At 39.1% G+C, this 23,507-nt stretch overlaps 1 protein-coding gene across 1 annotated transcript in view; it reads left to right on the forward strand.

The window, feature by feature from the left end:
* The window catches only part of LOC124798989 (dynein axonemal heavy chain 10), a 1,080,466-nt gene that overhangs the window by 20,481 nt on the left and 1,036,478 nt on the right, over positions 1–23,507 (forward strand). Inside the window, exon 6 of the mRNA XM_047262526.1 lies at positions 21,151–21,312. Coding sequence (XP_047118482.1) covers positions 21,151–21,312 — 162 coding nt within the window. The remainder of the gene's footprint in view (positions 1–21,150; positions 21,313–23,507) is intronic.

Genomic DNA, 23,507 nt, shown 5'->3' on the forward strand with positions numbered 1-23,507 from the left:
AATCTGTAACTGGCAGGTATTCAATATTCTGAAAAAAAAAGAGCGGGAAAGGGGCAATGGGAGAAGACAGTTCATGTAACAGACATTTTTAATTGTTGATAAGATGCAAACAGTTCAGAAGAAAAACAAAACTGTATACTGAAGTAGCAATGCAGAAAACATTTGGTGAAATAAAAATTTCCCTTCCATCTCCATTATGGACAAGGAAAATTATCAAGTTCATAAAATTAAATAAATATATATATATATATATATATATATATATATATATATATATATATATATATATATAGAATTAATTATATTTTGAATAAGGCAGTAATTGGTGGCAGTACAATAAAGGATCCATAATTTCTTTAGCTCTTCTGTAATTCACCATTAATTCATAGTTTTTCCCTCTACTTATTACATTTTGGTTTGTATCACACCATCATGGACCACTGTGAAAGAATGGATTTTTGTAAAGTCTGGCTGTGTTAACTTCAAGGAACTAACCGTTCATACGTTGCATTTGCACAAATTCTTCAATATAAAATTACAGTTACAAACCAAAAATGCAGGCATAGATTTATGTAATAAATTTCACAACTTACAGGAGTTTGATTTTCATGAAATTTATTTCCCTTATGACCTGCAGCAACAAGTTGAATGAACTTCCAAGGGTGACTGTTTATCCCATGCAAGAACATAAATAACCAGGCAGTATCACAGCTGAGTCACCACTTACTCGAAAGCCTTGAAAAATTCGAAGTCCAACTTACTTCAGATTCAAGTTAAAGTTCTCAGATCACAAGTCTTAATCCACTCTCTAGATCAACAATAAAATTTCAGAGACCAGAATCATCGGCTGCTGAAAAAATGCTCTTAAGTCCAAGGCAAATGTTTACTGATAACATGTGTGAAAATGTTCCAAGTCCACAACTTAGATTTTTGAATAACCTTAATACTTCCACAAAGTGACTGTCTCACCACCCATCCAACTCACACCTTACTTGTGAATACTGCCACACTTTTTGTCTTCTGTGATGAGCCACCAAGGTTCATTACAATGATGTAGCTCTGATCATAGGCACCTTTTCAAGCCCATTTGCACTGAGCTGACATGACTTGGCAAGAAACAAAAGTCACACACTGAGCTTTCTGCAGTTGATGATTGTCTGAACACCAGGTACCGATTGAATCGAATCCCATCCCCTCTGCCATTCAGACTCAACGTTATCCACACTAAATTTTTTGACAAGGGCTGACACAAAAAATCAGATTCTAGGGCTTGCAAGGAAATCATGTTAAATACAGATTTTTCATTTCTGTTATAGCAACTTGTTCCACACAAATACAAAAAGGCCCAACTCATTATGACTTAACTACACTAAGACAAGTTTCTTCCATCAAAATGAAGTTACGGTTTGGTATACTTAACACTCAGAATTGACAACTCAGTTGACTACTGTCAATGAAAACCATTAGCAAACAGACTAGCCATCTTCTGAATAAAAATCCAAATTTTCGTTGCTGTTACTTAACATCTTAATTTAAACTTATTACCACAGTATTCAAAAAAATATACTAATTCACAGCAACATATTAATCAAACCAAAATATTAACCTGTACAGAAATACAACCCTTGAAACATTATAACAGTGACTTAAAAGCACTATTAAGTTACTCTGCTCTTCATTAGCTGCTCAAAATTTGGCCACCAGCTAGACTCACACCCACCAATAATTATTTGGTGTTTCTCCGAAACAAGCATGAGTGCAACAGTACATCCCAATTATCAAAACGAAACAAAAACTTGAAACGCAATTCTGTCTTACATTTCAATTAATATCCTCCTTTTTAAGTTATAATCAGCTACTCATTAATTGCTAAGATATGCTATAGCTATTGCCACTTATAGTACCATGATTCTTGCCTTCTCTGCCATCTGTTGCTCACTTTCTGCCATCTGTTGCTCACTTTAACTCATTCACAGAATTTAAACACAACTCACCTATTTACTCTGAGTCAGCCCATCCAAAATCCTTACACGTAACAGCAAAATGATAATAGCCCCACAATTAAACACAAATGCATTCCCACATCAAAATTACTCCCCCCCCCCCCCCCCCCCCCCCAAAAAAAAAAAAAAAAAAAAAAAAAAAAAAAAAAGAAAGAAAGAGAGAGAGAGAGAGAAATTTAAACTAAAAACAGGATGAAAACAACAGAATTGCCCCCCCCCCCCCCCAAAAAAAAAAAAAGTTTTGACATATATTAGCAAAACAGGTGTTTTCTTTGCACTGGCTGTGTATACAGGTATAGTCGGTACATTACTTGGTCCCAGTGGCTTCTTTGACTTGGGATACTTTACGTCGTATGCATTTGAATAAGGACTACTTGATACAATAAATGTTCGATGGTTATCATTAATTTTACAATCTTAAAGCTATGAATCAATTTTTCCATGTTTTCTTAATGTTCGTCTCTGCTGTTATTGTTTTATTTAATTTCCTGACATCAAAACTAAGCATTGCCTGCATTACTCTCTTCCATAACTTTCAATTATTCCCCAATCTAACATATGCTGTAATTCTGTTGTGATACCCCCCCTTTATGTCATTGGAATGGGACATGTTGTAATCTTAATTGGTTCATGTGGTCACTTCCCTGGCCTTTCTGAAAATACATCTCTGTTTCTACTTAATAGGTGATATAAGTCTGCCCTTTCATTGTCATTGATACCCTTAGTATCATTCACCTTCCTCCTTATCTCTTCCTCAATCTCCACCTCATTCATTATACATTAAGCCATATGCATGCTTGTTAAGTCATCATCATTTATTGCAATTTTGAATTTCCCTCCATTCATTCCTCCAACATTCGATTCCAACACCTGATCTTTACAGTTAAAATATGTCCCATGCTTATTCAAAACACAATGCCTGCCACAATATTTGAGCTTAAGTTTTGATTCATCAGGAATGCATGACTAAACAATTCACCCCCAATGTTTATATCTAAGACAGCCTCCTTCCTCACTGTTTTGCTATAATTCCAAATAACATTTTTAATTCTCACCCCTGTGGCTGGAAATTCAACTGTCTTATCAGTCCTAATATGATTACAAAAATCTTCTGCTGTTCCACTAATGGAATTGCCATTGTCTCGCAGAGCAGTGTCACATACTTTTCCCACTTTAACATTAATTATTGGCTGCAACTTTTCATTGTATTCATGCTTTAATTCTGTCTCAGCTAAAATGTTCTCCTCTGTTTCATGCATACAGTCTTTCACCTGGGTACACACCTGACCCCCACTATGTGGTTCTGTCTCATCATCCCTTGCAGGTACTAACTCAAACACATTTTGAAATTAAATATTTCCTACACTCAACCTCCATAGTTTCCTGACAAATGTCAGTGTTTCAATCTCCCATATTTTTGAGCCCACTTTCTGAATATATTTTGAAAAACCTATTCAATCATTGACCTTGTATTTACTTTCATCTTTCTCCATCCACTCTCTATTTAATCCATCCTCACTCATATCTATAGACTGTTTATCATAAATCAAGAAATTCTGGATTTCATCATTATCATCTCCTTTTCCACTACCTGAACTATTATTTACTGTATTATTATTGCACCCCATCCTTTCTTTTTCCATCATAAACACACACCCTCTCCTGAATACATCAAATTCTCTATCCCCATCAAATATTTCTACAAGAATGTCATAGTATGCCTTATCCTTCTCACTTCACTTGCCTAACTGCTTAACAAAATCATATCTGCTAAGTGCCCAATTCTGGATCCACTTGGCCCTGTCTCCCTAGTCATTTAAATCAAAATCACTCTCCCATGTATTTCCCAATGGTTCAATGAATAAAAGTACCTGCCAAACTTCACTCATATAAATATCATTGGCGTTTATTTCATTAGGCTCCACTGAATCAGATACAGCTTTTACAACAAACACTACATGCAGTTTCAGCCTGCAAGTCACAATTACTCTCCCCATGACTTTTAGAGACAGGGCCCACTGCATGCTCATGAAAATGATTTGATGCAGGAATCTCTGCCTGCTTACAAATACCTTCATCTACAGTCTCTGGAGTGGGCACTCTCAGGTACACCTCCATACGCAGAAACACTTGCTGCAAGCACTATGAACTCACTACCATAACCACCTTCCACAAAATCACCAGAGTCAGGCACTGTGGCCTCAACATTAACAACATTAGCATCCACTGCAACTGATTCAACTGCACCCAACTTAATATTAGTACTGTTGTCATTCACACACCCACTTTGGACCTCACAGCATGCATTCATCCTCTCGGGTTGTACATCTCATTCTGATTCATTCAATGCAGTAGCCAAAGCCACACTAGTTTATTCATTACTTACTACACTACTAGCTCCTTCACCAAACAGACAAAAGTATTAATATCTGGCTTTTGACTTCTAGATTCTCTAAAATGTCTCCTTTTATTTGCATTTCCTCAATCATATGCATGCACAAACTTTCACTACCCAGAAATGCATACATTCCACTAATTCTCTCTTCCCTAACCTGTTTACTCCTTCTATGGTTATTATTATTCCTGAAACACCCCTTTCTGTACTGCCTATAACTATCCCATACCTTGGTCCTATTTTTTTGCATTGTTTCTTGTCCCAAAGTGGTACCCATTAGGAACAATTACTAATTTTCCGAATTCTGTTCCTGTTGTCATATATTATCCCAATCCCCTCTCCTAGTTCCATGTTATCACAGTGGTCTTGTTAAATCCTGTTATTATTTTCCCATAAATCACTTTGATACTTACTCTCACTATTACACTTCCCCATTTCCTCTCCAGTTCTCATCCATATTTGTCTCTCTATTGTAATTCTGTTGCCTATTTCCCCAATGTCTGTTACTTTTATTATCATGTTGATCACTATGACTGTTTACACAATTATTCCCTCCATAACTTGGTTTGTGGGACAGTGTTTTGTCCATTCTTTCAATAAAATGTAAAAAATTTCAATAGAATCATGTGGACAATGTATCAACTTACTCTGCAAATTTTCTGAAAATCTCTTCCTTAAAGTAGAAGTCACAGTGAGTAACCCCAATGGTCTGTCTAAATCCATGAACTTTTCTAACCCTTCCCAACAAAATTCTCTCACGGTATATCTAATCCCCCCCCCAACTCTGTTTACTGGACCATTCAGAAAATCATTTTACAACCTACTTTACTTTGCTTGGCTGCAGTACCTACTCAAAAACAATTTTTCAAATGCTTCAAAGGAAACAAACTGGTCAGCACACTGATTTGTCCATGTTTAAGTAGAACCTTTCAACAATCTCGTCAAAACACTGTACTGTAATTGGATGGATAAAATTTTTTTTTGCCTATATGAGCCATTATTTCATTTTTTAATGTACTCATCTAATTTATGTAACTCCCAATTTTGCTGTTCACTGATCTCCCCAAACTCCCAATTTTTATGTCCAAATTCCCCATAGAACTATCTAGATTGGCTTGAAATGCAGTTTTTAAACTCCCCACCAGAAACAAACTTGTAATCATTTCCTCTTGGCTCATTTTCACTAATTCTAGTGTTTGTGGGCTCTGAGGTACTCTGCCATTCCCCATCAAATCACAATCACTGGGTGACAGTAAAATTTCAGAGTTCAGAATCATCCACTGCTGAAAAAAGACTGTAAGTTCACAACTCAAAAATATTACTAAATGTTCACTGGCAGCAAGTGTGAAAATTTTCACAGCTCAAAAATATTACTATTTGTTCACTGGCAGCGTGTGTGAAAATTTTCTATTTACAACTTGGCACTTAGAGTAATCTTAATATTTCCACAGAGTGACTGTCTTACCACCCATCCAACTCACACCCTACTCATGAATATTGCCCAAACAAGCCTGCCCAACTCATGATAGTGGTCGGTTATTTGCATTATTGCGTTGTTCACATGAGTCAAATCAAGTATTTAGGATTCCTGATTGTGTAAAAATATAAATTATTAATGTATACAAGTATTTGGGTCGGAGATTTTCTCCGCTCAGGGGCTGGGTGTTGTGTTGTCCTAATCATCATCATTTCATCCCCATCGACGCGCGGGTCGCCGAAGTGGCGTCAAATCGAAAGACCTGCACCAGGCGAACGGTCTACCCGACGGGAGGCCCTAGCCACACGACATTTCCATTTATATATGAAATCACTTCCAAATTTTATCAGCTTGTCGATGTTGACTTTAGATTTTTGGTACAGACTTTGGTTTTCACATAAATTCCACTTTTAACATCAAAAACATTACTTTTGATGACATTGCTGTTAATGAATATAAACAGTTATGAGCCCATTTCTACTCTCATACCTAGTGCACCTCTTTAAAGCTGGCACAACTTTTATGATATAAATTAATCTTATGGCTAAATCTGCCAGTTTTTCAGCACAGAATACACATCCTGGCCTATAGTTAAAAAATGTTAATATTTTTCAGAGTTTTGGTTTAATTGTCTGATAGATTTCTAGCAAATCCATCCACTGACACTTCATTTATGAAAACTGATGTAATTGTTGCTGAGTTGCAATGTTTTAAAGGTTCATACAGTTTATAAGTCATTTAACATATAAAAACTTATAAAGTATTTGTTACACTGAGGGCACGCTTGTGCCTTCATACGTGCTGTAATTTTCCCTTTTATTTCTGTGGTGCTGGCTTTCCAGAATCTAACTTAGTTCTCATTTTATTAGACATATCTCATATGTAGTCTTTAAGAAGTACCTTTACTATGTGATGGTGGCCCTTTCCACCATTTGTCTCCCCAACGGCTTTCCAGCTCTGGGAAAACTAGCCACATGCTTTCAGAGTGAATATCGTCATCTGGTAAGCGTAATAATTTCTCATACATGGTGTCTGCTCTAATAGCTGAGCTCTAATTATGCTGGCATCTAGTAGATGAACTACAAAGCTATTGCCACTGTGGGTGGCCATGCTTGGCCTCCATGTGAGTCACTGCTACCCCCATTTCTCCTGTCAAACATCAGCTTGTGCAGTGACAACTGTCACACAGAGTACAACCAACTTACCATGGCAGCATGCATCCGCTCTCGAAGTTTCTGGGGGCTGTACCATCACGTTCTTCAGATCATAACTATGCATGTATTACCTAAGCCTATTTCAGTGAGTAGTCATAGGTTTGAAATTAACACTGTGATTTGTTGCCAAACATAAGTACATTAGACCTTCTCAGCATAAATGATCTCAAATGACTCTGTCTATGTAATTGTTAATGTTTTTCTGTGGAAGACTTCTTCTTGAAGAGTGCCCTGGAGCAACATATGACGTATGATATTGAGGGCTCTCTGCTACCACATGAAGCCCAACAACTACCTCAAACAGAAATTATGAAATAAAGGCAGAAAGAAATTAAGTCTGGTATTTGTTACACAAATAAATTATTGATTTACAAAATCAAAACCATATTTAATAATGGTAACTCATGTTAATTCAATAGAACAACATAGGACATTTGCTCATTCATAATCATTGTAGAGAGCATAGAAATTTTAAATTGAATAAATGTTCATGAGGATCTCCCAAGCTAGAATCTCACAATTTCTGTGCCCTCCCACAACAACCTGATGAGATATTTAGCCAATAGCCTACTGGACTGTTCTACTGAGATTACTGTTTATGAAAAGTGACAAGTTTTGAATGTTGTCTGGAATACTGATGGAAATTTATTAGAGAATTTACATGTTATATGCAGTACGTGGGCCAGCACATGCCTGTAGTAAAGAAAAAACAGGATGCAGATAGTTACTTAGCTTGTTAAACTAATTTACAAATAAATACCACAGTATCTACATGAGAAGAAATTATGCTGAGTATATTGTGGTGTGTGGTCATGGATGCATTTCTGTTCTCACTCTGTTTTATTTATTTATTTTTATTTATTTATTTATTTATTGTTCCGTGGGACCAAATTAAGGAGAAGTCTCCATGGGCATGGAACGAGACAATACATGAAATTATAACAAGATATTAGAAACAGATAAAATGAAATATAAAAAAAAACATATTCAGGTGACAAGTCGTAAGTTTAAATAAAGAAAATCAACAATGTAACACCGGAATTTGCTTAATTTTTTAGCTCTTTCAGGAGCTCCTCGACAGAATAGAAGGAGTGAGCCACGAGGAAACTCTTCAGTTTAGACTTAAAAGAGTTTGGGCTACTGCTAAGAATTTTGAGTTCTTGTGGCAGCTTATTGAAAATGGTTGCAGCAGAATACTGCACTCCTTTCTGCACAAAAGTCAAGGAAGTGCATTCCACTTGCAGATTGGATTTCTGCCTAGTATTAACTGAGTGAAAGCTGCTAACTCTTGGGAATAGGCTAATATTGCTAACAACAAATGACATTAAAGAAAATATATACTGTGAGGGCAATGTCAGAATTCCCAGACTATTGAATAGGGGTCGACAAGAGGTTCTCGAACTTACACCACATATAGCTCGAACAGCCCGTTTTTGAGCCAAAAATACCCTTTTTGAATCAGAAGAATTACCCCAAAAAATAATACCATATGACATAAGGATATGAAAATATGCGAAGTAGACTACTTTTTGTGTGGAAGTGCCACTTATTTCAGATACTGTTCTAATGGTAAATAAAGCAGCATTTAGTTTCTGAACAAGATCCTGGACATGGGCTTTCCACAACAGCTTACTATCTATCCGAACGCCTAGGAACTTGAACTGTTCCATCTCGCTTATAATATGCACATTCTGTCTGATCAAAATATCGGTTCTTGTTGAATTGTGAGTTAGAAACTGTAAAAACTGAGTCTTACTGTGATTTAGCATCAAATTATTTTCCACAAGCCACGAACTTATTACATGTACTACATTATTTGATAATGTTTCAATATTACACACAAGATCCTTCACTACCAAGCTGGTGTCATCAGCAAACAGAAATATTTTTGAATCACCTGTAATACTAGAATGCATATCATTTACATAAATAAGAAACAGCAGTGGCCCCAGCACCGACCCTTGGGGAACGCCCCACTTAACAGTGCCCCATTGGGACTGAACATCAATACTACTCTCAATATTGCAGAGCATTACCTTCTGCTTTCTGTTCTTAAAGTAAGAGGTGAACCAATTGTAAGCTACTCCCCTTACTCCATAATGGTCCAACTTCTGCAGTAATATTTTGTAGTCAACACAGTCAAAAGCCTTTTATTTAATCCGTCCAAAACCTCACAGAGAAAAGAGAATATAGCACTTTCAGTTGTTAAACCATTTCTAAAACCAAACTGAATATTTGACAGCAAATTATGCGAATTTAAATTCTCCAGTAACCTTGTATATACAACCTTCTCGATAACTTTAGCAAACACTGATGGCATAGAAATAGGTCTGAAATTGTCAACATTATCAATGTCTCCCTTTTTATAAGGTGGCTTCACTGCCGAGTACTTTCATCGGTTAGGAAACCAACCACTCCTAAAGGAAAAGTTACAGATATGGCTAAGTACTGGGCTAACATACATAGAACAATACTTCAGTATTCTGCTAGGTACCCCGTCATATCCATGAGAGTTCTTGGTCTTTGGTGATTTAATTATTAACTCAATCTCCCTCTTGTCAGTATCATGGAGGAGCTTTTCAGGTAACAGTCTCGGAACACTATTTTCTGAGAGCGCTATATGATTCCCTGTTGGGACTAGGTTTCTATTTAGTTCACCTGCTATATTCAGAAAGTGATTATTAAATACTGTACATATATGTGACTTATCAGTAACACGGACATTCCCACTACACACTGATTCCATATCCTCGACCTATCTCTGCAGACCAGCCACTTCCTTTACGACTGACCATATGGTTTTAATTTTATCCTGAGACTTAGCTATTCTATCTGCATACCACATACTTTTTGCCTTCCTAATAACATTGTTAAGCACCTTACAATACTGTTTGTAATGGGCTGCTGCATTTAGATTTTGACTGTTTCTAACGTTTTGATATAATTGCAACTTTGTTCTACAAGATATTCTTATCCCTCTAGTCAGCCACCCAGGCTGCCTGTTTGTTCTAGTACCCTGTTTTGAACATTCTAATGGAAAGCAACTTTCAAAGAGCATGAGAAAATGATATAATGTTCTGTATGAATCAGGAGGCAGAATTAGTCTGTGGAACTATGTATTAATGTTTAATAGTAACCACTATACAAGTAGTAGCATATGACACTTTATTTTTGCACTTAGAACACTGTATAACATGATCACACATGTTATCAAACCAAAACATCACATTGGAAAAGGAGTCAAAGAGGTTTAGCATGAAGAAGTGACAATTGAGGAAGAGACAGCTGATCATCATACCTATTGCATGAAGGACTGTTATGGTGGACACCTCGAAATTGTGGAGCCATCAAGGAGGATGAACGGGATGACCTGCTCTAACAATGGGCATGGAGTGTAGTCATGATGGAGTGTATGCGATTGCAGTCTTTCTCAGTGTATTCCATGATGAATTCTTCTCGGGTTATTAGTCGAGTGGTGGCATCAACTTGTCCCAATGTTTCAATGAATTTCATACCCAACATCTTCTGGCATCAGAAGATGATGGGTACGAAACTCATCGAAACATTGCGACAAGATGACACCACCACTCAGCTGATAACCCGAGATGAATTCACCACGATGGAATGTGTTGCTGAAGGATCGGTACGACGACAATAAGGCATCCACCTGTGTTGCTGAACACAGAGGTATTGTCTTCATCTGTGTCAGGCGGAGTGTTGAAAGTGCAAAGTAGCATTAAATGGGTGATGGAAGGATCCTCTGGAGAGCATGGATAAGTGAGGACAATGAACAACACACTCTCTCACAGTTGAAGAGGAAGATCCTCAATGACATATGCCGAGACGTCAATGATGAATCTCATGATGCCTGAGTGGGTGGAAGAGGGTGACAGTTCTTGAGGCATGGTGGCAGGCACACACAAGCACGTAGCAGTCGAGTGCTTTTTCTCATCAGAATGTGTGAACAGCACTGCACACGAATCACTTTCACTGAGAGAGGTGAAGCACATGGTACTGCATGTGCATGACTTTCACTGAGAGGTGAAGCACAGGTTGTCAGTTGGTACTATGGGATTAGGAGTCTACACCAGATGAAGGTCGGAACAAGCCAGAAGGGAGGGAATGGAATCATTCTGGTTGCTTGATGATTTCACACAATTTAGTGACACCATATGGCATTTGCTTGGAAACAAATGTCGATAGTGTTTGCAGCACAGTCAAAGACCTTGTAGGTGCCTAAATATGGAGGCTGAAGGGTGAGTTGAACAGAATCATCATGAAGCATTACATACTCACAATGTGGCAACTCTTTCTGTAGGAAAACTTGACGCGTAGAGTGACAATAAGGAGGAGGCAGTTGCATGCAAGCCACATGTGAGAGTACATGCTCAACTAGATAGGCAGCTCAGTTAACGAAGCAGGAGTGTCATCCTCAACAAACTTAGCTGGAAGAGCAAGACGTTCTCCATAGATCTTGGCCAAAGAGGTGCATAGTTCATCTTTGAAAGCAGTATGGATCCTCAAGAGAATCCTCGATAGGGTCTCAGCCTGGGAGTCATCATGGCACTTAAGAGCAGTTTTCAGAGTCATGTGCCAATGCTCCATCAAGCCATTACTCTGAGGATGATATGCTGTTCTGTGGAATTTGTTAGAACCACGCAAATCACACAGTTTATTCAAAAATAATGTCTCAAATTGCTGCTCCTGGTTGATGGTAATGGAAGAGGGCAGCGAAAGTGTGTGAGCCAATTACTGATGAAAAGTCACGGTGCAGAGCCAGCCATAATATCAGGTAGAGGGACCGTTTTGACCCACTTGGTGGTGCAATCAACAATGGATAGTATATACTGATAACTAATTAAAGGGGGTAGGAGTCCAATGAGGTCAAAATAAACATGGTGAAATCTGCTCTTAGGGTTATCAAACTGGCCTAATGGCAGTTGGCATGTTTACCAATTTTATTATGTTGGCAAGGGAGGCAGGCCCTGCCCGGCTCCAACTGTGGCAGACCTAGTTAATGCTGTGCCACACAAAATGGCACTCCATAACCAACTTATTAGTAGCCTTAATACCAGGCTAGGCCAGGTTTTTGTAAGGCCAAAAAGAGTTGAAAGTGAAGCGATGTGGGAACCACAGGTCTAAGAGTACCCATGGAAACATTGCATAAAATTGGAGATGTTGAGCCAGGGAGATGACAGGATTGTGTGATAAGGGGCGATGAAGGGTCATTGATTAAGTCCCGCGCATCTGCATCCAAAGGCTATTGCCTCACGAGTTCATTCAGGTCGATGGTAGAAGAAATAGCATACACACATGACATGTAGTCTCCCACTTTAATGGATATCTGTTGAATATTGGAATACGAGGTCCATATCATGGAAATGGTGAGGGGGTATGTCAGGTGAGTGGTTGCAAAGAGCATCAGACAGCAGTCAGTGTTGTGTGAACACAGTGACTTCTCCTTCTTCAATGTCCTGTCGAAAACAACATATAGCCTTTTAAAGGCCAGAATCTCCCTGTCGAAGGTGGTCCATTTACACTGGGAGGCTGAAAGTTTTTTGGAGAAGAAACGCTGAAGCTGAGAGAGATGCTGCTGTAAGACAGCTCTGACGGAGGTTTCACTTGCATCAGTAGTGATGGGTAGGCAAGCATCAGTGATATATGTACCTGCCTGACTGCATTTGTAAGGGCCATCTTGAGGGCAAGGGAAGAGCATTTCATATCTTCTCGCCACTAAACCTAATGAGACCCAGAAGTGTTGTTTCCAACCAAAGCGTCTGTTCAAGAGGCCTGAAGAGAGGGGGCATGGAAAATGTGACATCAGAAAAAGTTCACCATCCCAAGAAACTATCTCATTTCTTGATAGCTTTCAAGGAGAGGGAGGTTATTGATGTAATCAATGTGGTCAGATGTCAGGCTGAGACCCTTAGGTGAGAAAGGATGTCTGAGAAACAGGACGCGGGAGCTTTGGAGTTGTGATTTTTTGTGGTTGATTTCCACACCGTGGTCAGAAAGAACTTGCTGGACCTGTTGAAAATGATGTTGATGTTCCTTGATGGAGGGAGAAAAAATTCATTCAGGTACCCGAAGCTAAAGTGGAGCAAAAACAGTATAGAGTCAGTAAATTGTTGCCAAGTTTGAGCTGCATTTTTAAGACCATACGGCATGAAACAGTATTCGTACAATCCAAAGGGAATAGTGTCACTGTTTTTGGAATGTCGTCCTCAAACATTGGAATCTGATGGTATGCTTTGCACCAGTTGATCACGCTGAAAACTTGTTTGCTGTAAAGTTTCTGGGCGAAGTCCTGAAAATGGGGAATAGAGTAACTGTCCAGAGATGTACGAGTTTTCAGTTTGTGGTAGTCTCGGCAAAGGCAGAAAGAACTGTCTTTTTTGGCACCATGCGAATAGGTGCTATCAGAGGGGTGTACAATACTCTTGTCTAACAGTTCCTGCACCACAGCCTTAGCATGATGTAACTTGGTAGCATTAAGGTGGCAAGATGGGTGGCATACTGGGGATTCATCTGCGATATGCAATCTATGGCACATACTGCTAGTAATCGCACCAATTTGACATGCAGAGTCACTAGTCAAAAGAATGGGTGATGTTGAGAGAAGTCTGAGGCGTGGTACATGAAACACAAGAAGTGTTAAGCTCACTAAACTGACAAACCAGTGGTGAAGACATCGAAGGCAAGTGCCCAGACTCCTTGATATAGGGTGCCTTTGAAATAGAGAACTCTCCCATCACCTAGCAGTCTAGCTGCAATTTATTCATCATGTCGACAGTCTGCCAGTGTAGAGTCGCTGGAGTGAAGAACAAAGATGTCATGGCACTGCAGAGCGACATCAGTGAGAACAGCTGTGAGGGGCGCAGGAAGCTATGCAAATTTGGTAGATGCCCAAACTAGTGGCTCAGATGAATTGTCCGGATGGGCCATTTTTGGGGAGGAGAAACATAGGATAGTCTTGCGTGATGAGTAGTGCAGTAACACTGCCTTGCGGAGGTCAGGGAGAGGCCCTGGCAGTGAAGGAAATCTATGTCAATAAAGGGAACATCCACATTGGTCATTTAAAAAGTCCAAGTAAGAAACAAGTCAGGCAAGAACTGCAGTCATAGAGTCACAGCCCTGAAGACACCAATAGGAGAGTTATTATCAGCAGGTAGAACCATCAATGACGGGATATAGCCTGCTGGAGGGAGTGACTTCGAACCACACTCAAATTGGTACCAGTATCAACCAGAAAGAAGGACTGTGTAGCAAGATCCTGCACGTAAAGCCTGCTTAAAGGCAGATAATCTGGAGATAGTGACTGATGTGGGAGGAGGTGCTGAGGAGAAACAGCACAGGACAGCACACCTAAACTGAACCAAATCGTGTGTTTGGATCACATGCAGATGGAAGATAGTAGTTCCTTGCTGCGCATCACCAAATGTGATGTGGAAGCATCACAGTGAATACAGTGTGGCACACAGCAGGAGTCACTCATGCCATATGTTGCACTGTACTCGGTACCAAAAGCAGGAGGTTCTGTGGGAGGGGGAGCCAGCAAGGCTCAAGTCTGGCCAACAGGTGGCAACAGTAACACCTCACATGATGTGTGGTATCCTCATCCGTTAGGAGGAGGGGTGCTGGTGGGGTGCCAGTGAGGCAGGCGGCTCAACCATATCAGACGAACAGAGCTTGGTACAGGGTAAGAGCTGCCGATGGTTGATAATGTTGTACGCCCTATCTGAGATGCAGAGGTGAGCATCCAGAGGATCAGTTACCATTAGACAAGAGTTGCAAGTGAAGGTCATGTGGGAGCTTGAGTGTTTATAAAGTCCACAGGACAGAATCAGGCAGCATATCCTGATAGACAAGGGTGCGCAGATGCCACAAAAGTTGCAAAAGAGTTTTATCTCCTAACACTTCCTCATAAATGATGTAGAGGAGGGCATCTTCAGGCGAGTGAAAGAGGTGCTCAACAATAATCAAATTGGTGTTTCCTTACTTCAGGAAAGAAGATGGGGAGGGTATGAAATCACTGATTAGGTCAGTATGTTCATGTAGATGTGAGATGAGACTTACAAATTTTGTGTCAATCACTGTGCTTACCATGTATGTTGAGGATGTTATCTACCAGTGTGAACCAAGTCTTTGGTCTGTCCTTGGTGAGTGCAGGAAACCAAGGTAAGTGGCCAACTTTTGCTTATGTCACCACTTCAGCATCGATAGTTGAACAGGTGGATGACGAGGTGGGTCATTGGTCCAGTGAAAACTCATCAATGTTCTGCACACCATCCTCGAAGGAAACACGTGAGAGAACCAATTCATGGGTGTAGGTGGACATAACACAGGAAAAGGTACAGTAGTGACTGGTGCGCTAGATGATCCGTGGCCCAAGGTCTGTGCAGAGTCCATAAAAAAGGCACGCAAAAAACCTGATGTGGCAGGCATGGATTGATGAGAAGCCGGCAGGTGCAGGTGAAACATAGGTAATGTGTCGAATGACAGAGGTGTGAGGACACTGGTCTGGAAAGTGGTATATCACCCGAGGACTTGGTGGCGACCAGCAGAGGGTGGCACCGAAGGCTCGGCGCAGAAGGTGTGGAAGCATAAAACAACATAGTGCTAACAATGGATTCAGACGAAGTTGCAATTCTGTCCAGTGTGGAAGAAAAGGCAGCCCTGGCCAGCGTATACCAAAATGGTGCAGAAGAAGCAGGCAGGCTGGTAGGCAAGCCAGTGGTAGCAGTACTGGCACTGGCAAATAAGTAGGCATCCCATGAACTGATTGATCCTCTTGCATAACTGGCATAGAATTGGAATATGGGCACATTGTATTGTCCAGGTGACGTAGTGTCACATTCGGCAGCATGACTTGGACTTGCTGCCATGGAGGCATGCACACAGACAGGTTATGGTGCTCCATTTATGAGTCCAGTAGCACAAGTAGATGAGCTGTGGCTGAAACTTGTACTGCAAGCAACAAATGCTAAACTTGTAATACATCTGGTGCACACAAATGGAAAGTAACTTAGCCTCTTTCAGAATCCTTTGTCTATGACTATTTGACGAATATAACTGTGTAGCGTGGTGAAGAAAATATGACAACTGCATGAAGTTTTGGTCACAAATGTGGAACTACATATGACTGGTTAATAGTAACCACTATACATATAGTAGTGTACAACACTTTATTTTTTTCACTTAGAACACACTATAACAAGATTCCACACTTGTTGTTAAGCCAAAACCTCACAATGGGGAAGGAGTCAAAGAGGTTCAATCCAAAGAGGCAACTATCTTAAATTGATAGTCACCCCAAATCTTTTTGACAGCCATACAAGTATTGTTATGAATTTCATTAAAGAAGCAGCCACTGAGAGCTGTTTATGATGTTGTGTAACTTGTTTACTAATTTTACACAAATGTGTCAGCTTTAAATTGTGAAAATACACAGTTCATTTGATTTTGTATGATCAAAAACATCTTAGGTCCAATTAATGTTCTATAACAACAAGAAACAAATTTGTAAATTCGAAGATTTTTTTTGTTTGCGTATTGATAAAGAGTTAAAGTGAACAAACCAGGTATTTTGACTTAGCAGTAATTGCAAACATTAGACAAGACACTTAATGTTAGCATTTGGCCAAAGCCTTCATCTGCTAAAGAAAGAGGAACACACACATATTCAGTCATACTAGCTTGCTTGAATGAGTGTGTGTGTGTTTCCTTTTCTTTTTCTGACAAAGGCTTTGGCTGAAAGCTAATGTGTGAGATATATAAGTGTCTTTCAATTGTCCCTGCCTGCAACTTAATGTATCATCTTTACAATAAGTGGTAAAAGTAGCAATCCATCTTTTTCCTTACAACGTTTTATATGTTTTCGTTCATTAATGTTGATGGACAATTATTTGACGTAACTCCACCCTTAGGCAAAGTAATGTATTCATAGTACCAGGAGCACAATTTCTACCTTATGTGCATATGTTTAAGCAGATAGGAATATTAATGACAGCTTCACAATACATTTATTCACTGATGAAATTTATTGACAGCAGTCTATTTAAGTAACAGACATAGTCAAAAGTAACATACTGGAAGGATATAGATGGGACTAAAATACATAGATATAAATGGGTTTGATAGTCTACTGATGAAAGTAAAATATCTAACAGACAGTAACAAAATTTTCAAATACAAATTAAAATGTTGTTGTTGTTGTGGTCTTCAGTCCTGAGACTGGTTTGATGCAGCTCTCCACGCTACTCTATCCTGTGCAAGCTTCTTCATCTCCCAGTACCTACTGCAACATACATCCTTCTGAATCTGTTTAGTGTATTCATCTCTTGGTCTCCCTCTATGATTTTTACCCTCCACACTGCCCTCCAATACTAAATGTGTGATCCCTTGATGCCTCAGAACATGTCCTACCAACCGATCCCGTCTTCTAGTCAAGTTGTGCCACAAACTCCTCTTCTCCCCAATCCTATTCAGTACCTCCTCATTAGTTATGTGATCTACCCATCTAATCTTCAGCATTCTTCTGTAGCACCACATTTCAAAAGCTTCTATTCTCTTCTTGTCCAAACTAGTTATCGTCCATGTTTCACTTCCATACATGGCTACACGCCATACATATACTTTCAGAAACGACTTCCTGCCATTTAAATCTATACCCGATGTTAGCAAATTTCTCTTCTTCAGAAACGCTTTCCTTGCCATTGCCAGTCTACATTTTATATCCTCTCTACTTCAACCATTATCAGTTATTTTGCTCCCCAAGTAGCAAAACTCCTTTACTACTTCAAGTGTCTCATTTCCTAATCTAATTCCCTCAGCATCACCTGGCTTAATTTGACTACATTCCATTATCCTCGTTTTGATTTTTTTGATGTTCGTCTAATATCCTCCTTTCAAGACACTATCCATTCCGTTCAACTGCTCTTCCAAGTCCTTTGCTGTATCTGACAGAATTACTATGTCATCGGCGAACCTCAAAGTTTTTATTTCTTCTCCGTGGATTTTAATACCTACTCCGAATGTTTCTTTTGTTTCCTTTACTGCTTGCTCAATATACAGATTGAATAACATCAGAGAGAGGCCACAACCCTGTTTCACTCCCTCCCCAACCACTGCTTCCCTTTCATGCCCCTCGATTATTATAACTGCCACCTGGTTTCTGTACAAATTGTAAATAGCCTTTCGTTCCCTGTATTTTACCCTGCCACTTTTAGAATTTGAAAGAGAGTATTCCAGTTCACATTGTCAAAAGCTTTCTCTAAGTCTACAAATGCTAGAGACGTCGGTTTGCCTTTCCTTAATCTTTCTTCTAAGAGAAGTCGTAAGGTCAGTATTACCTCATGTTTTCCAATATTTCTACGGAATTCACACTGATCTTCCCCGAGGTCGGCTTCTACCAGTTTTTCCATTCGTCTGCAAAAAATTCGTGTTAGTATTTTGCAGCTGTGACTTATTAAACTGACAGTTCGGCAGTTTTCACATCTGTCAACACAAGCTTTCTTTGGGATTAGAATAATTATATTCTTCTTGAAGTCTGAGGGTATTTTGCCTGTCTCATACATCTTGCTCACCAGATGGTAGAGTTTTGTCATGACTGGCTCTCCCAAGGCTGTCAGTAGTTCTAATGGAATGTTGTCTACTCCCGGGTCTTTGTTTCGACTTAGGTCTTTCAGTGCTCTGTCAAACTCTTCACGCAGTATCATATCTCCCATTTCATCTTCATCTACATCCTCTTCCATTTCTATAATATTGTCCTCAAGTACATCGCCCTTGTATAGACCCTCTATATACTCTTTCCACCTTTCTGCTTTCCCTTCCTTGCTTAGAACTGGGTTTCCATCTGAGCTCTTGATATTCAAACAAGTCGTTCTCTTTTCTCCAAAGGTCTCTTTAATTTTCCTGTAGGCAGTATCTATCTTACCTCTAGTGAGATAAGCCTCTATATCCTTACATTTGTCCTCTAGCCATGCCTACTTAGCCATTTTGCACTTCCTGTCGATCTCATTTTTGAGAATTTGTATTCCTTTTTGCCTGTTACATTTACTGCATTTTTATATTTTCTCCTTCCGTCAATTAAATTCAACATTTCTTCTGTCACCCAGGGGTTTCTATTAGCCCTCGTCTTTTTACCTACTTGATCCTCTGCTGCCTTCACTACTTCATCCCTCAAAGCTACCCATTCTTCTTCTACTGTATTTCTTTCCCCCATTCTTGTCAGTTGTTCCCTTATGCTCTCCCTGAAACTCTGTACAACCTCTGGTTTAGTCAGTTTATCTAGGTCCCATCTCCTTAAATTCCCACCTTTTTGCAGTTTCTTCAGTTTTAATCTGCAGTACATAACCAATAGATTGTGGTCAGAGTCCACATCTGCCCCTGGAAATGTCTTATAATTTAAAACCTGGTTCCTAAATCTCTGTCTTACCATTATATAATCTATCTGATACATTTTAGTATCTGCAGGGTTCTTCCATGTATACAACCTTCTTTGATGATTCTTGAACCAAGTGTTAGCTATGATTAAGTTATGCTCTGCGCAAAATTCTACCAGACGGCTTCCTCTTTCTTTTCTTACCCCCAATACATATTCACCTGCTACGTTTCCTTCTCTCCCTTTTCCTACTACCGAATTCCAGTCACCCATGGCTATTAAATTTTCATCTCCCTTCACTATCTGAATAATTTCTTTTATTTCATCATACATTTCTTCAATTTCTTCGTCATCTGCAGAGCTAGTTGGCATATAGACTTGTACTACTGTCATAGGCGTTGGCTTTGTGTCTATCTTGGCCACAACAATGCGTTCACTATGCTGTTTGTAGTAGCTTACCCGCATTCCTATTGTTTTATTCATTATTAAACCTACTCCTGCAATACCCCTATCTGATTTTGTATTTATGACCCTGTGTTCACCTGACCGAAAGTCTTGTTCCTCCTGCCACCAAACTTCACTAATTCCCACCATATCCAACTTTAACCTATCCATTTCCCTTTTTAAATTTTCTAACCTGCCTGCCCGATTAAGGGATCTGATATTCCACGCTCCGATCAGTAGAACGCCTGTTTTCTTTCTCCTGATAACGACTTCCTCTTTAGTAGTCTCTGCCCGGAGATCCGAATGGGGGACTATTTTACCTCCAGAATATTTAACCCAGAGGACGCCATCATCATTTATCCATACAGTAAAGCTGCATGCCCTCAGGAAAAATTACGGCCGTAGTTTCCCCTTGCTTTCAGCCGTTCGCAGTACCAGCACAGCAAGGCCGTTTTGGTTAGTGTTGCAAGGCCAGATCAGTCAATCATTCAGACTGTTGCCCCTGCAACTACTGAAAAGGCTGCTGCCCCTCTTCTGGAACCACATGTTTGTCTGGCCTCTCAACAGATACCCCTCCGTTGTGGTTGCACCTACGATACGGCTATCTGTATCGCTGAGGCACGCAAGCCTCCCCACCAACGGCAAGGTCTATGGTTCATGGGGGGGAGGACAAATTAAAATAGTTTCTCTTTAACAGTTGCTTCCATTCCTTAGGAAAAATATTGACAATATGAATTGGGCAGATCACCGCTCACCACATAGAGGAGGCACGGTGTGGCAGACAACCTCAATCATGCTTCCTTTGTGAAAGATGTTGTCTCCTTCTCCCTTTTCCTACAGTGGATATAGTTTTTCATCTCTTACGTAATCAATCAGACGTAATCTAAAACATGTATTGGACTGTGCCCTATTCGATTTATTCCTCCATGTAATTGTGATTCCCCCCCCCCCCCCTATCCAACCTATCCATATCCTGTAGTTGTTATTCGATCCTAGAATTTCCGTTGTTTGTTAGATAAAATACTGAACAGAAATAAGTACTTAAATAGCCATAAATCACCTTTATGTAAACATATATTTCTAAGAAACAATGGAATTTTTCTAGTACAAACAGTGCCTATTGTTCTGGTTCTGTCAACTACACTTCAATTCCAGAGAATAATGAATTTTAAGATGTAATTGTTGAAAAAGTTATTTTCATCATTCTTAGAGTATTGTATTTTTTTCATTTGCAGGAATATTCTCCCCAGTTTGCTGAGCTTGATGAACAGCGTCTTGAATTCATGAACACAGAAATGCTATTTGATTTGCCTCCAGCTGACTACTCAGCCTTTGTTGAAGCAAAGACAGAAATGGAGGGACTGGAGATGATATATGATTTATACAGATCACAGAAGGTAAGATATTATAGCAGAGATATGAATAAAAGATGGTACAAAAATGCAACATTAGATCATCTTCTGCTGAAACAAGACCATTTAATAATTGCTGGCAGATAAACAAACATAAAAACAGAAGCTGATCTTTCAAGTAGTTCAGTTATTAGGAGTAAGAAACAGACAGCAAGTAGAAAAAAGTAAAGGATGCTAACTGAAAGCAAAGGTATTCTAAAACTTCATCAGGACAGAAACAAACTGTGTAACAGGAATAAGGAGGAATATTGACTTTTAAAGCTGACTTTTAAATTAAAAATGAACCGTGAGACACTACAGGCAGTTAATTGACAAACTTGGAAAAAGTCTTATCAAGAAAATGAAAGCATGTGTCAATTATGGAAACTAAAACTGCAAGAGATCACGAGATGCAGCTGAATTTTTTATTTATTTATTGTGATACATTTTTCATAGATCAATTATTGTGGTATAGCACATGTACGTGGAACAAGTCAAAACATTCAGTTCATTGTTATGTTGTGTTAAAATCATAAACAATACAGAGTTAAAACACAACTTTCAGATATTACTTGAAAATACAGTTTGATTTGTGAGTAGTAAGGCCATTTCCATGAATTACAGAACACAAAAAATATGATTTTTAAGGTGTAATTAAAGCAGCAAGGGGCATTAAAATGGGACACACAAAGGTATGTGAAATAGTCATATCTGTCTGTGTTGAAGAATTCATCTTGAGTACAAAAACTTTTTTGAAACAACAAATCCTTTAGGCTGTTTTAAATAATCTGTTATTACTTCATTATGGACTTTAGATTACTTCAGAATCAGTTGAAAATTTTTGTGCTGCTTTATTTTATGCTTTTTTGCACTAGAGACACATTCTTTAGGTCACACTGTAATGCTACAGTTCCTTCTTATATTATGTTGGTGGTATGACTATTTTGTTTCATATCAAGAAGGATTGTGTCGTATGAATGTCATGTTCAAGAGGAGATACTGTGAGGTAGTGGTTAATATCCCAACTGGCTTCAAAAGAGTACAAGATGAGGTTTTTGGAAGCACTTCACACACAACGCAGCCAACTTTTTTCTGAATGGTAAAGATTTTCTTTCGACAGCAATGAATTGCCCCAGGAGAGAATTACACAACACATTAGGGAACGGAAGTAGCCAAAATAAACGGATTTTGAGACATTTATATCTCTTAGTTTTTAGATTATACTGATCGTAAATGTTGCTGAGCTAAATCTTTTCAATGTTTTGAGGATGTGGTGTTCCTCATTAAGCATGTTATCTACAGTGCATCCAAAAAGTCTCTCTGAAGTGGTGACCTGCATATCTCACTTCGCGGGGTGGGTAAGGCTGGCAGCACACTCATGTTGTTGTATGAGCTAGAGGCTGGGATTCACTGCTAGTGACTGCAGTAATGTTGGGAGATGGAATTCAACGTTATTACAATTAAAACAATGAAATAACTTAATTATATTAATTACAATTAAATCTACTGTACTCACCAATATATGCTGGAAATGTTTTCCTCTTTGTTGAAGGCATAGTTGAACACATTTACAAAATAAGTATTTCTGTGCTTGCTGCCGAGGATGACCACACAAACAAACTTAACATTTACATTTATTTACAGACATCTTTACCAATTTGCACATGTAATCAAATGCAGATAATCTATTACCACTGCCTTTGATTCATCAATTGGCTTTCTATTATTTTGAAACATAAATGTTTTACCCTTACCCCAAAGGAAATAGTCAGACAGAGGCAGATCCAGTGAGTGCGGGGGCCAGAAACATCTTGTAATTAATCCGTCTCCAGAGATGTCATCTAGAAGTCATAGGGACTGGTGTCCGATATGAGTGGGAGCAGTAGTGCTGTCTTGTTGGAAAAATGAATGACTGGTCTCATTTTCATTCAGCAGGGCAATAAATTGATAAATTGTCTGGGAAGAATAGACACCAAAGTAACAGTAGCATTGAAAAAGATCAGCCCTATAATTCATGCTTGCATTATGGCAAACCACACCTCAATATTCTCTGCATGCAATGGTATTTATCTTAAGGCATGTGAATTTTCTGGTGTCAAAATGTGTGAGTTTTGGAAATTAATGTAGCCAGATAGATGAAACCAAGCCTCGTGAGTTGAAAAAGGTTCAATCTAAAACACCAACTCCATGTTGGTTAACAA

Source organism: Schistocerca piceifrons, chromosome 5 (genome assembly GCF_021461385.2).
Source record: "Schistocerca piceifrons isolate TAMUIC-IGC-003096 chromosome 5, iqSchPice1.1, whole genome shotgun sequence".
Taxonomy (NCBI): Eukaryota; Metazoa; Arthropoda; class Insecta; order Orthoptera; family Acrididae; genus Schistocerca; species Schistocerca piceifrons.